Source organism: Quercus robur, chromosome 8 (genome assembly GCF_932294415.1).
Source record: "Quercus robur chromosome 8, dhQueRobu3.1, whole genome shotgun sequence".
In the NCBI taxonomy this organism is placed as follows: Eukaryota; Viridiplantae; Streptophyta; class Magnoliopsida; order Fagales; family Fagaceae; genus Quercus; species Quercus robur.
This window is the reverse complement of record NC_065541.1, coordinates 58,858,182-58,872,502: the sequence shown is the minus strand read 5'-3', so window position 1 is coordinate 58,872,502 and position 14,321 is coordinate 58,858,182. Positions and strand designations below refer to the sequence as shown.

Sequence of the window (14,321 nt, the reverse complement as noted above, 5' to 3'; positions counted from 1 at the left end):
AAAGGCTTTAAATACTAGAGACACAATGGTTTCATCTCATTCACGTTTTGAGCTTTCATAATCACAAACACAAGAAGATAAAAGGCCCTCAAGTTATGTTTGAACAAAATGAGATAGAGGAAAAGGTAGAGAGAACAAAGGAGAGTAGGCATTCACTCCTAATGATAACTCTTTATTATCAGTTAAGACACCAATCGATTTTTAGTATATGCGGGGATTGAACCTTAGATCTCTTATTCAACCATAATAGACTTTATTAGTTAAACTAACTGTAACTCACAACATTTAGTACATTTTGATTACCTTCCTTTGTCCTCTCCTCTCCCTTCATCCAAAACAGGATCAAGGCCTAGTTTAGGTATGGCTCATATGTAATAATGTTGAATTAAGAACTAAGCATGTGGAAGCTAGACTAAAATGTCATACTCATATACGGACTAGAATGTCATACTAATTTTTCACAACAAATTTTACAAATATTGAAATGATCGACTGTGAGTGATAGACATATCTTATAAACCCATTACCTTTTCTCTACTGCTCAAAATCAAAATCAACCAATTCTACAATTATTAAATTGTGAAAAAAAAATGATGTTAGTAGCTCTGCGCAAAAATAAAATGTGGAATTCGTGGTTTCAATCAAACTTATTTGAAATAATCTACCATTTTTCTCATCCTTAGTCCAAAAAAAAAAAAAAGTAAATTTGTTCTAATAGGTCCGTTTATGGCCATAGATATCTTGGGCTTTTAAGCCCACATGAATTCAAGCACAATTTATTGGACTCTCTCTCTTTCTTAGTTTCTATTTACAAAATTACATCTATTGTGAAGTGCTTGCTTGCTTCTTCGAAGTTCAAACTCAGAACCAAAGCTCAAACCTCTGAGAGAGAGAGAGAGAGAGAGTGTGGGACTAATAATATTATCATGGCAACGCCACCGGTGGCGGGTGGTCCGGCAATGAACCCGGAGGGTCCAACGGCGGTGGCTCCTACTCCGGGAACAGACATGACTGGGATATGCTTCAAGGACCAGTTATGGCTCAACACTTACCCTTTGGACCGAAACTTGGTGTTCGATTACTTTGCTCTCTCACCATTCTACGACTGGACTTGCAACAATGAGCAACTCCGCATGCGCTCCATTCATCCACTCGACCTCTCTCACCTCTCGTAAGTTACCAACTTTTCTAGTTTTCTATGTACTTTTTATCCAATTTGTAATTGTGGGTATGTGCTTGAATCTTGATTTGATTGGATTTGTAGTTTTAGAAGCTTTTTTTGGGTTATTTTGGCACATGGGTTTGCTTTGTTTTTTTGTTTTTAGAAGTTTTGAGTGTGTGCTGAATGAAGGGGTTAAGAAATGTGATGAATTGGGATACTTTGATTGGATGGGTTTGTAGGTTTAGAAACTTGTTGGGATTTTGATTTTTGGGTCTGTGAGGTTATGTAAGGTTTTTGGAGTGGTGCCCATATGGTTGTTGAAATTGAATAAAGGGGTGAATGAAATGTTTTATATTTGAATTGTTTCCTTGTTCTTGTTAGGGTGTTTGATTAGGTTTTTAGGATGGAATCATGGAATTAGGGAAAAGGGATGAAATGCAAGGGGCAATCTTTTTTTGGATTTTTAAGGAAATGAACCAATTTTTGAGAATATTTTTTTCAAATTTGGTTCATTGACTTGGGTCTTTTTTAAAAATTTGGAAATAGGATGATGAACTTTGAAAGTGATGGCAAAGGTGTGAACTGCTTGTGAACTCGATTGAGTAAAAAACATTTTGATCCATTTCATAGCTAATGGTTAACAAGATTAGCCAAAAACTTCTGCTGTTTTTGTGTTAATTTTGAATGTGAGGTGATAGTAGCTCTTTGAACTTCTAGAGATCCAGTTTTAAAGGCAATGTTATTATGTTAAAGATTTTGGTTCATGTGGCCGGCTCCAACTGTTTGAGGTATGGCACAGTTAAAGATTGTTATTGTTTTTATTGAATAGAAAAATGACAGGCACAGAATACATGCTATATGAAGTTTTGGAGCCCCATTTATTTGTTATCCGCAAGCAAAAGAGGGATGGTCCTGAGAAAGTTACACCAATGCTGACTTACTATATTTTGGATGGTTCAATTTACCAAGCACCGCAGCTTTGCAATGTTTTTGCTGCTCGAATTGTAAGTGCCTTTTTTTTTTTCACATCTCTTTTCTCACTATGATATTCTTGAAACTCTAGACAATATTAGTATGTCAGCACTCATTGGAATAAAATATACATCCGTAACTTTTGGGATATGATGAAAATCTCAGTTTCCTAAGACCACAAAATTTCAAATTCATACTTAGGGTATGCTCTGGACATATGGAAGAGAAAGTTAGTCACTCTTCTGCCAATGAGCTATAGGTCAACTGACACTTCCTTCATCTTTAATAAAGGATGGAGGATGAGGTCATGGGTTCAAGACCCATTAGGTGCATAACTTACCAATTAAAAAAATTGTCACTATTCGTTATTGTAGAATATGGAGTAGTAAATGTCATTGCAGATGCCAGATAGAAAGACTGCATTGAAATTATTGGATGTCTACATCCTGCTTATATTAATAGAAAGACTGCATTGAAATTATTCTTCATAGTTTTTTATTTTTATTTTAGAAAGATAACCTTCATATGTTATTGATTGTGTACTCTGTTGCAGAGCCGGTCTCTTTATCATATATCCAAAGCTTTTACGATTGCTGCTTCAAAATTGGAGAAGATTGGATATGGTAACTGCTTGCTACATACTTTGCTCCTTTTCATTATGCTCCTTGCGTCCAAAATGGACATTTCTTTGTTTTTGCCAAAATTATTGTCAATCATCAAAGGTCTAAGGACACTACTGTAAAAGCTAATGTTTACCTCATTGACCTATTGTTTATCTATAGTGTCTTTTCAAAAAAGAAATTCATCTTGGGATGGTGTATGTGCTTCTGACCTTTTGTATTGTTAGTATAAGATCTTGTTTTCTGGAGGTGCATTTCTTAAACTGTTAAGATTTTTTTTTTTTTTGGTGGGGGGGGGGGGGGGGTGGGTGGGTGGGTTGTTGTTGGGAACATAGGCTCGATCAATGAAATATAAATTACCTGATATCATTATTGAGAAAATATAGGGTTTTTTTTTTTCCTAGGCACGATACTGGAAATGGCACTAATGCATTTGTGAGAATATATGAAGTTTCTAAGCAGGTCTTATCACCTTTCATATGGCTCTAAAAGTCATTAATTTTTATTGTATCTAATACCCCCTTAATCTTCCCAGTATGTTGGGGCACTAGGGAGAAGAAGAGTAAGACTGATTGAAAACATTTGAAACAAAGAGTTCTCTAATACTTACTTTTATGTAAAACTTGGGCTAGGGTGGGCCTGAATTTTGAGAATTGAACATCTGATTGTGCAATTAATGTTATCTTTATAGATCACTTTGATAGTTTTAAGTATCACTTAATTATGATAATCATAACAGCTTCACCTTCATGTTTCATTATTGAGATTTGTTGTAATGAATATGAGAATCTTGGTTTTGTTATTGCAAGTTCCTTATGGATCGAGAGATTTATAGAAGAATAGTCACTAATGAACGAACTCAACAAGGCCTTTCAATTTAGGGCCATCATGTTGTTTAGTTATGGGTCGATTGGTCTTACCCCCTCCTGATTGCACATCTAACTTTAATATCTTGATGGTGTAATCATTGATTTTTACCTGTACTGGTGCAAACGTGCGTCCAACATTCTCTTCTCTGTCTGATTGGTGCAATATCTGATGTCTACGTTGATTCATTTCTTATTTCACCTTTTAATGTTTTGTCTTCTAATATTCTTTTTAGATAAGTAATAAAATTTTATTGAAAAGTGCAAAGAAAGGGGCCGAAAGTAAACAGCCTTGGTTTTAATTTTGGCAATCTTGTCTCTAAAGCATGGGTGGCTGGCTTGGTTGTATTATGATATCAAAGATAACAGATATCCAGTCCTGATAATCTATAAATAAGGATTTTTTTTTTTTCAAAACTTCAAATGTTAGAAGGGTTTTGTTTGAACTCCAGTGTACTACGGCAGCGCACCCCTTTTATTCTTTTTTAATACATTTTTATTACATCAAAAAGAAGATGAGGAAGTCTTTTGCCATCAATCTCTCTCTGTCTCTCTATGTGCACAGGCACGTGTGCAATTATGCAATTACCATATATTTTGATTGTGGTCTTTTCTCCTTTAAATTTGTGTCATTGTTATCTTGTTCTTATCGTGTTTATTTGTTGTCATTTCTGATGCAGTTGATGCTGAAGAGGGTGCAGCCGTGGAATCAAAGGTTGCTAAAGAGACAATTGATTTTAAGGAAGTTAAGCGAGTAGATCATATTCTTGCATCCTTGCAACGAAAGGTAACTTCTTTATATCTCTTGAAAATTTCCCCCATGTTATTCATCGAAGTTTTTGTTTTCCTTTTTGGGCCATTGCCATAGATGCGAATTGATTAATATAGCTGAGGTACTTGTGACTATTTCAAATCTATGCTTGGAATCAATTGATTGCTTGTCAAACATTTAGTAATAAGATCTTTGTTCCTCCGCTCTGTTTGGTCAGCTACCACCAGCTCCTCCACCACCACCATTTCCAGAAGGCTATGTTCCTCCTGCCAGTGCAGACACAGAGAAAGCACCCGAAGTGCAGCAATCCGGAGAAGTACAACCTCCTCCAGTTGATCCCATTATTGATCAAGGTCCAGCTAAAAGAATGAAAATTTGAAGAACATCCGTTTCCCTAACTTAAATGTCAACTAACACTCTTAACAACATTTTCTTTGTATGTTTATTAATCTTTTACACCTTAATACTGAAAGATCCCTCTATGATATTTAGTTATTTACTTTCATAAAATGTGTAAATCATTCTAATCAGGTTTGTCCAATGTAGTCGTTTGACATGAACATGAATGTTAATTAACATATCTCCATTTGAAGACTGGGTGTAAACATACAGCTGGTCAAATAAGGTTGAAAAGGACAAGGATACGTAACATGTGCAATTTGTTCTATCAGTTTCATGCGACTCCAAGCAAATGCTGGGTTTTTTTTTTCTTTGTAAGTGTCCCCCACACCACCCACCACCCCCCCCCCCCCCCCAAAAAAAAAAAAAAAAAAAAAAAAAAAGAAGAGATAAGAAGGTATTAAATTGGTGTGAGATGTTTAGGATTAAAATTAATTTTATTGTTTTAGGTGATGAGATGGTTCTTTCTTTTCTTTTCGTTTTTGATTGATAATGATAGTTCATATATGGACACCAAAGTTAATGTATATACGTACGGTATTCATGTCCTCTCCTCTCCCTCCATCCAAAATAGGGTCAAGGCAAGGCCTAGTTTAGGTATTGCACATGTGATAATGTTGAATTAAGAACTAAGCATGTGGAAACTAGACTAAAAATGCCATACTCATTATAGAAAACTTTCACTTTTGCAAGGTTTGGGAGAGGTGACTAGTAGGTTTGGAGAGATTATTTTCCCAAATCAAACCCACAACATACCACTGGAAGACACCTGCCATCACACTCTAACATTCCAATGAGGATGTCCAAAGTTTGATCCACGGTTAAGTTTTAGCCTAAATAAAAAGATAAAAAAAAGATGAGAAAAAGGAAAAAGATAAAAAAGATGAGACGATTTTATAAGCAACAATGCACACCTTCACTAATAGTAAATTAGTAGGGTCCGATTAATGCGTTTGTTAATGAGTCATTTTAGAAAAATTTTAATACCATTTTTACAGGAAATAGAAAAAAAAAATCAATTATTTTTTTTCTCTTTTTCCACAAAAAGTTTCTAAAAATATACTAACACACCGTTATGGATACTTGCATTTCTAACTTTGCCAATTTAGCATATGAACAATAAGACACGCACTCAAACATGACACACCTCAATAGTCATTACTAATGGTAGCATGCATGCATTCATTTACATTTCTTGATCTGCAATTACACACACACGAAATATAAAAAATAAATAAATAGTAAAGCTTGACTGGTACACCTTACAATGGTTCAAGTCCAACCCTTTCTTGAATCTTGAGTAATTGATATAAGTTAGGTATCCTTAATATGGTAAAGCTTTACACACCAAACAAATACCCTATCATTCTTTATATAGGAATATAATTTAGATATCCTTAAGATGGATTTGCATTCCACACAATAATTGCAAGGTGCAATTACCATTGTATCGTGAGATGTAGAATTTTAAAAGTATCGCACCAGATTCAGATTCCCTTAAGATTACGAAGTTTTTAAAATAGGTAAATATAAATTAACTAATTATCCTCAAAAGATAAATTGATTTATTGAAACTTTTAATGTTTACCATAATTTTTTTTCCCCTTTTCCTTTTGAGGAAAAATAAGGTTCTATAAGTTATAACTAAGAGTCCGTTTGAGAACTGCTTATTTAGCTGAAACTGCTTGAATCTTGAGTAATTGATATAAGTTAGGTATCCTTAATATGGTAAAGCTTTACACACCAAACAAATACCCTATTATTCTTTATATTGGAATATAAGTTAGATATCCTTAAGATGGATTTGAATTCCACGCAATAATTGCAAGGTGCAATTACCATGGTATCATGAGATGTAGAATTTTAAAAGTATCGCACCAGATTCAAATTTCCTTAGGATGACGAAGTTTTAAAATAGGTAAATATAAATTAACTAATTATCCTCAAAAGATAAATTGATTTATTGAAACTTTTAATGTTTACCATAATTTTTTTTTTCCTTTTCCTTCTGAGAAAAAATAAGGTTTTATAAGTTATAACTAAGGGTCTGTTTGAGAACAGTTTATTTAGTTGAAACTGAAAACTTTTTGTTAAAAGTACTGTATAAAAAAACTAAAAGCTAGAAGTGAGACCTATAAATAAGACAAAAAGTACAATAAGACCCATAAATAATAGAAAAAATAAGCTAAAAACTCTAAACAAGCTTTAGTTTCATCAAATCTCAAACACACTCTAAATAGGTAAAAAAAAAAAAAATAGAAGTAGAATTTTCCAACTTTTGAAGACTTACGATTCAGCCTCCAAACGAGTTCAATGGGCTTTCTATTCTCCCAAGCCCACTGGCAACCAAAACAAATAAATAAATTATTTGACTCACCGCTAATGCGAAGTCGTTCCCGTCCAGACTTCGTGTTCCATTATAACACTGTATTACATTCCAAAGAGGAAAAAAAAAAGAGCAAAGAAACCACGCACCTTCATAGCGCGTGTAATACAATCTCTAATAAAAACCACAGGCAAGGCCGAGTCGTCAACAAACTCCCTTTATTAATAGTAACAATATTTCAAAAAAAACCGCGCGTCCAGATCATCACGTCCCAGAAATGACGCACTTTCTAATTCACACGCAAGGGTATTTTCGTAAACTCATCACAACCAGCTGTGGTATAAATACCCTCCAAACCCTACTCCTTTCATTCCTCGTTACCTCACTAGTCTCTCTCTCTCTCTCTCACAGTCGCTCTCATATTCTCTCTCTCGCGGCTAGGGTTTTAGCGCAGCTCTCTCTTGTTCTCTCTCTCTCCTCAGGTTCGATTCCTGGCTCTTAATCTTTGCCTCTCTTGCTGATTCTATATAGCCTTTGATTTCATCACTTTGTTTTTTGGTTGAATCTGTGTAATCGATTACTTTGAATCTTAATCTGTGCTGGTTCTTGATTTATCTCTATACGTAATCTAGATGATAATTGTTGTTGCTGTTGTTTTTTCAGATCTGTGACTTGTAAAACTAAATCTGCCATGTATTTTTTCGAGTTTGTTTATAGATCTGATTTTCCATGAATATATTCTTGGTTAGCTTTTGGTTTTGTCGATTTGCATCTATGGTATACGAAGTTGTTAGATCTGATATACTTGAATATATATATGTTTTTATTTAGGTTTTGTTTGAATGTTTAGTTTATGGTTTTATTCGTTTTGCTGTTCGTAATTATGCGACTCTGAATTTTACGATTTGAATCAACTGTTCTTCTTTGGCAATAAAGTTTTCAAAATTAGTTTGTTTCTCATATCAGATATTCATACTATTAGTTATTTTCTTATCGTCCAATATGGTTTTACATGCATTAGCTTTTTTATGCTACAGTTTATGTGCACCCAAACTTATGATTGTTGCTTGCTTTATTTTATTGAGAAAATATCATTTAAACCCTATATATTAGGGGTGCAAGAAATCAAAGAATTATACCAAAAACGTGACAAAATAAATCCTATATTTTCAAAAGTAACAAATTAAAGGTTTTAGAGAAAAAAAAAAAAGTAAACACTTATATTAAACTTTAAACACAATGCCTATTGCGCTTTAATTGGTTGAGCTGTAATTTGTTGCTTTTGGAATTACAATGTATTATCTGTTGCACCCTCTAAATCATTGGGTTTGTGTGATTCCCTCATCCCCTCTTTATCAATGCTCATATTTATCTTGAATAAATTTGTCTATTGTTGAATGCTGTTATTGGGTTTTCATTGTGCTTGAAGTAAATTGTATTCTGACTGTTATTTGTTCATTAACAGTCGATTCAGAATGGGTAAGGAAAAGGTTCACATTAACATTGTGGTCATTGGCCATGTCGACTCTGGGAAGTCGACCACCACTGGTCACTTGATCTACAAGCTTGGAGGTATTGACAAGCGTGTTATTGAGAGGTTCGAGAAGGAAGCTGCTGAGATGAACAAGAGGTCATTCAAGTACGCCTGGGTGCTTGACAAGCTCAAGGCTGAGCGTGAGCGTGGTATCACCATTGATATTGCCTTGTGGAAGTTCGAGACCACCAGGTACTACTGCACGGTCATTGATGCCCCTGGACATCGTGATTTCATCAAGAACATGATTACTGGAACCTCCCAGGCTGATTGTGCCGTCCTCATTATTGACTCCACCACTGGTGGTTTTGAAGCTGGTATTTCCAAGGATGGACAGACCCGTGAGCATGCTCTCCTTGCTTTCACCCTCGGTGTCAAGCAAATGATTTGCTGCTGCAACAAGGTATGATGAATACCATCATATTCCAGAGTATATTTGTTCTTAATATTGAGTGATATGGTTGTGATTGATGTCTTTTATGTTTAACAGATGGATGCCACTACCCCCAAGTACTCAAAGGCTAGGTACGATGAAATCGTGAAGGAAGTCTCTTCCTACTTGAAGAAGGTTGGGTACAACCCTGACAAGATTCCTTTTGTCCCCATCTCTGGATTTGAGGGTGACAATATGATTGAGAGGTCCACCAACCTTGACTGGTACAAGGGTCCAACCCTTCTTGATGCACTTGACCAGATCAATGAGCCAAAGAGGCCCTCAGATAAGCCCCTCCGTCTCCCACTTCAGGATGTTTACAAGATTGGAGGCATTGGAACTGTCCCTGTGGGTCGTGTTGAGACCGGTATCATCAAGCCTGGTATGGTTGTGACTTTCGGCCCCACTGGACTGACCACTGAAGTAAAGTCTGTTGAAATGCATCATGAGGCTCTCCTAGAGGCTCTTCCTGGTGACAATGTTGGCTTCAACGTTAAGAATGTTGCTGTGAAGGATCTCAAGCGTGGGTTTGTTGCCTCCAATTCCAAGGATGATCCTGCCAAGGAGGCAGCCAACTTCACCTCCCAAGTTATCATCATGAACCACCCTGGCCAGATTGGAAATGGTTACGCCCCTGTCCTCGATTGCCACACCTCCCACATTGCTGTCAAATTTGCTGAGCTCTTGACCAAGATTGACAGGCGGTCTGGTAAGGAGCTTGAGAAGGAGCCCAAATTCTTGAAGAATGGTGATGCTGGAATGGTTAAGATGCTTCCCACCAAGCCCATGGTTGTGGAAACCTTTTCCGAGTATCCCCCACTTGGTCGTTTTGCCGTCAGGGACATGCGTCAAACTGTGGCTGTTGGTGTCATCAAGAGTGTGGAGAAGAAGGATCCATCTGGAGCCAAGGTGACCAAGTCTGCTGCCAAGAAGAAGTGAATTGTGCTGCACCCAGTTTCTGCAAGTGCTGGGTATCGTAGTCCTTACAGTAAGGACTGGGTTCTTGCTATTAATCTATCCATAGAAGGTCTAAGTGTTTGTTTTGTTGGTAATAGCTTCAAGTCTCTGCCATCGTCATGTAGCTTCAATTCCCAGAATTGGGTGCTTGACCGACGGTGGCGGGGCCATGGAGTATCCTAGTGTTTTTTGATTTGCTTAAGGTGTCATGTGAGACTTATTTATTTTCATAAGCAGCTATGGAGTTTTAGGTCTGTTTTCATGCTGCCCGGATTTTTGCTATTTACATTTATAGTTATCTAGTCTGTGTGTTTTCAATTGAACAATTTTTACTTGCTGCATCTCTACTGATATGTTTTTTAAGGTTCGCTACTTTTATTCTTTATTATAGATCTTTACTGGTTGAATTGTTTTCGGAAGAATAGACCTTATTACTGGTTGAATTGAATTGTGACAAATCGTATTATGTTCAACTCATCTACTGATGTTGAATTATATTATGTTCATTATGGTGAAGTTCTATTTTTAACTTTAATTTTTCTCATGATTGTAGTTTGGTTATTGTAGATATTTAGTGGGTCTTTCTATCATTTTAGAGTTTTACCTTTCTTGGGTGTATGTTCTACCTTTATGGATCATCAATATCCCCATAACTTTCATAGAAGCTTAGTGCTTGGGTATTCATGACCCATTATGTAATTGGATATGATCCAAATGTTGGAAGGTATATGTTAAATTATAATGAAACTGGCTTCGAACTCAAACTCTTGCTTTAATATTTCTAATTCTGGAATTTTGGGTATACTTTCCAATTCATATTGAGGATTTCTCTTGATTTAGAATATCTAAATCTGCCTTAAGAACGATACCGAATAGGTTAGTGTGGGCATCAATGCTAGGTTTTGAATGCAGCTGCAAAACAAATTGCTTTACCCCCTAAATGTAGAACCTCCACGGGGCATAACCACACGAAATACCTTTATATCACAGTTGAGTTCCAGTTTGCATGGTCTTCCAGTGTAGGTACTAAAATCTTGCATGAGTTAAGTAAGCCATGTTGATGGGTACGAGTTTCAACTTTCAAGTCTTAGGCTACGTTTGGTTGGAATGAAAATAGGAGGGATGAAAAAGAAAAAGAGGAAAACAGGGAATGAAAATAGGAGGGATGAAAAAGAATAAGAGGAAAACAGGGGAGACTACGTTTGGTTGGAATGAAAATAGGAGGGATGAAAAAGAAAAAGAGGAAAACAGGGAATGAAAATAGGAGGGATGAAAAAGAATAAGTGGAAAACAGGGGAGAAAAGGATGCTTTCCCTTCTTTGGTTCAGGGTAGAAAATATTGGAGAAAAAAATCCATCAGGCCCACAAATTTTTATCCTCGATTTGGGAGGAAAATTGGGAAGAAAAGAGAGAAAAGGGCAGCTTAGCACTTAGCTGCGTTTGGTTCGTGTAAAAGCATTTCCGGAAAATAGATATTTTCCGGAAATGCTATTTTCCAGAAAAGAAAATATTTTCATGTGTTTGGTTGCATTTCAAAAAAAATTTCGGAAAATATTTTCTGATGTTTGGTTGTGATCTTGAAAATACCATAGAAAATACATTTTCTACTTGTTGCTCACATTTTCTCACATTTTCTCGGTTACCAAACGAATACATTCCTCAAATCACAAACAAAGCCCATAAAAAAATCATCAAATCCGGACAAACGAAGGCGAGATCGCGATCGGTGAGATCGCGATCTTGATCGGCGCGATCGGTGGGATCGCGATCTTGATCGACGCGATCGCGATGGACGCTTCGCGCGATCGCGATCGCGATCGATCGCGCGATGCGTCCATCGCGATCACGATTGACGCAGATCGGCGCAGTGTCTGGATCGGTCTCTCTCTCTCTCTCTGCGAACGATCTCTCTCTCTCGCTGCATTTGGTCTTGTGTTTCAGGTGTTTTGGCTGAGTGTGTTGCTCTCACAGCTACGGAAATCATTTGAAGGTAAAACAAGTATGTAAAATGATTTCCGGGTCAACAAGTGTAAATTTTGGTCAAACGGAAATGATTTTCCGGAAAATCTATTTTCCGTAGCTGCCAAACGCGTGGATTTTACGGAAAATAATTTCCGAAAATGATTTTCAGTCCATTCAAACACAGCCTAAATTACATATTTACCTACCTCCAAGTTGACGTTATATGTAAGTTTTTCCCCTTTTTTTTAAAGGCTGTGTTTGGTTGCTGGAAAACGTTTTCCGGAAAATACATATTTTCCGGAAATGCTAATTTCCGGAAAAGGAAAATGTTTTCATGGTGTTTGGTTGCACTTCAAAAAATTTTCCGGAAAATATTTTCTGCTGTTTGGAAAAGAAAGGAAAACACAAATTCAGAAAAACACAACCCACAACCCAGGAAAAAATCGCGATCCACGGCGACAAATTCAGGCCGACGACCGCGCCGTCGATCGCGATCCACGGCGCGATCGCGATCCGAGATCGCGATCCACGGCGCGATCGCGATACTAGATCGCGATCTCGCTGCGTCGATCGCGATCCACGGCGCGATCGCGATCCGAGATCGCGATCTCGCTGCGTCGATCGCGATCGCGGATCCGAGATCGCGCCGTCGATCGCGATCTCGATCCGGCGCGATCTCGCGAAGGCGAGATCGCGATCAACGGCGCGATCTCGCGAACGCGAGATCGCGCCGTCGCGAGATCGCGACGTTGATCGCGATCTCGCCTTCGCGAGATCGCGCCGGCGAGATCGCGATCCGCCGGCGAGATTGCGATCGCGCGATCTGGGTTGATTTCCATCTCCTTCTCCCTTGCGCGCGCGCTCTCTCTCTCTCTTTCTCTTTTCCGGAAATCCTTTGAAGTGAAAATAGAGCCGGTAATTGATTTCCGTGGTCAAAGGCTAATTTTTTCGGTCAACGGATTTCAATTTCCGGAAAATAGAATTTTCCGGACCAACCAAACACACCTATTTTCCGGAAAATCATTTCCGGAATGCGTTTGAAGTCGATTCAAACGCACCTAAATTTTATTTTATTTGTTTATTTTATTATGGGAACTTGTGACTTGTGAGTCAGGTCCGACTCCTTGTCTTTTCTTCATTTTTTTTCGCCCTTTTTTTTTTTTCTTTTTTTTTAATTCTTTTCTTTTGTGTTCGTACAACACCTTTTCTTTTTTCAAATTTTTTTTTTTTTGAAAAAAAAGTTTTGGGTTCTTCAACTACTTACGCTCTTTTTCTTTTATTTTTTTAATCAATAAATTATTCATACGTATTTTTTTAATAAAAATATAATGTATTATTTTTGTTTTACCTAAATTGGATATAATGGTAACTTTATATAAACTTTATTTTCTATTTTCTTACTTTTCTTCTCAACTAAATAAAAAAAAAATTTATCCCTCCATTTTTCTACTTTCTCAACTAAACACATACGAGAGAAAACTAAATCTTTTCCATTCTTCTACTTTTCTATCTTCTCACTTTTCTACTCCAACCAAATGGACCCTTATGGAGGCATCAATTTTCCATTTTCTTGATCCAAATTAAAGTTAATGCATAATCTCAACATTTTGATCGGAGAAAATCCTCCATATAATCAATTAAACAATGAAAAATGGACCTCGTGCGGTGTTTTCATAAATTGGTGTGTCCAAGTTCCATGATGATTGTGATATATCTTGCCTAATAAATCCCCATTTGCTCATGCAAAATATGCATATTTATTTATTTGTTTTTTAACTCACTTATCTATTACTAGTACAAAAATGATTTTTTAAGAGGTGAGTGCTTATGGGCACTGAAAGCCACTTGAGGCGATTGATGGGGCAGGAGAATAATCTTTTTTTTTTTTTACAGAAAAAGGTAGAGGAGAATAATCTTAAATGTTAAGTAATTGGCAGTCATTCAAAATTGTTTCAGTGATGCTTCTAATTCCTCGATGAAAATAATTTGGAGTCTATAACTCCTTAAAAGTTAGAGGATAAGACCTTCAAAAGACATACCAATATCCTCTAAGGTAAAGCTCCATACATGAGAGACAATATTATTAATCCAATGAAGCTTTGTGCCAACATAGAGCTGCAAGTGAGTACAATAATGAGAAGCTACTGTTGGTAAGTCTTTAATTGTACAATCAGCTTGACATGGCTCTTGAGGGAAATGGAAATGACATCCTTCATCATCCCATGAGAATTTATTGCTGTAGTTTAATACCCTTCGGGTTTAATGATGCGGCAACCACCTATCAACTCATCAGTTGTCACTGCAATAGAGATAACACA

The 14,321-nt window shown here is 36.7% G+C and overlaps 2 protein-coding genes across 2 annotated transcripts; both read left to right on the top strand.

Annotated features, from left to right (window-relative positions):
* The first annotated feature begins 811 nt into the window (after nucleotides 1-811).
* On the top strand, nucleotides 812-5,016 carry LOC126697303 (mediator of RNA polymerase II transcription subunit 6). Its single transcript, XM_050394236.1, has 5 exons — nucleotides 812-1,171; nucleotides 1,992-2,166; nucleotides 2,688-2,757; nucleotides 4,301-4,407; nucleotides 4,610-5,016. Exons 1-5 carry the CDS (start codon nucleotides 927-929, stop codon nucleotides 4,769-4,771), a joined length of 759 nt encoding a protein of 252 aa, XP_050250193.1. The 5' UTR covers nucleotides 812-926; the 3' UTR covers nucleotides 4,772-5,016.
* Nucleotides 5,017-7,454: 2,438 nt separating this feature from the next.
* Nucleotides 7,455-10,382, top strand: LOC126697300 (elongation factor 1-alpha-like). The gene is made up of 3 exons (XM_050394232.1): nucleotides 7,455-7,599; nucleotides 8,583-9,054; nucleotides 9,142-10,382. Exons 2-3 carry the CDS (start codon nucleotides 8,593-8,595, stop codon nucleotides 10,021-10,023), a joined length of 1,344 nt encoding a protein of 447 aa, XP_050250189.1. The 5' UTR covers nucleotides 7,455-7,599; nucleotides 8,583-8,592; the 3' UTR covers nucleotides 10,024-10,382.
* The last annotated feature ends 3,939 nt before the right edge of the window (nucleotides 10,383-14,321 follow it).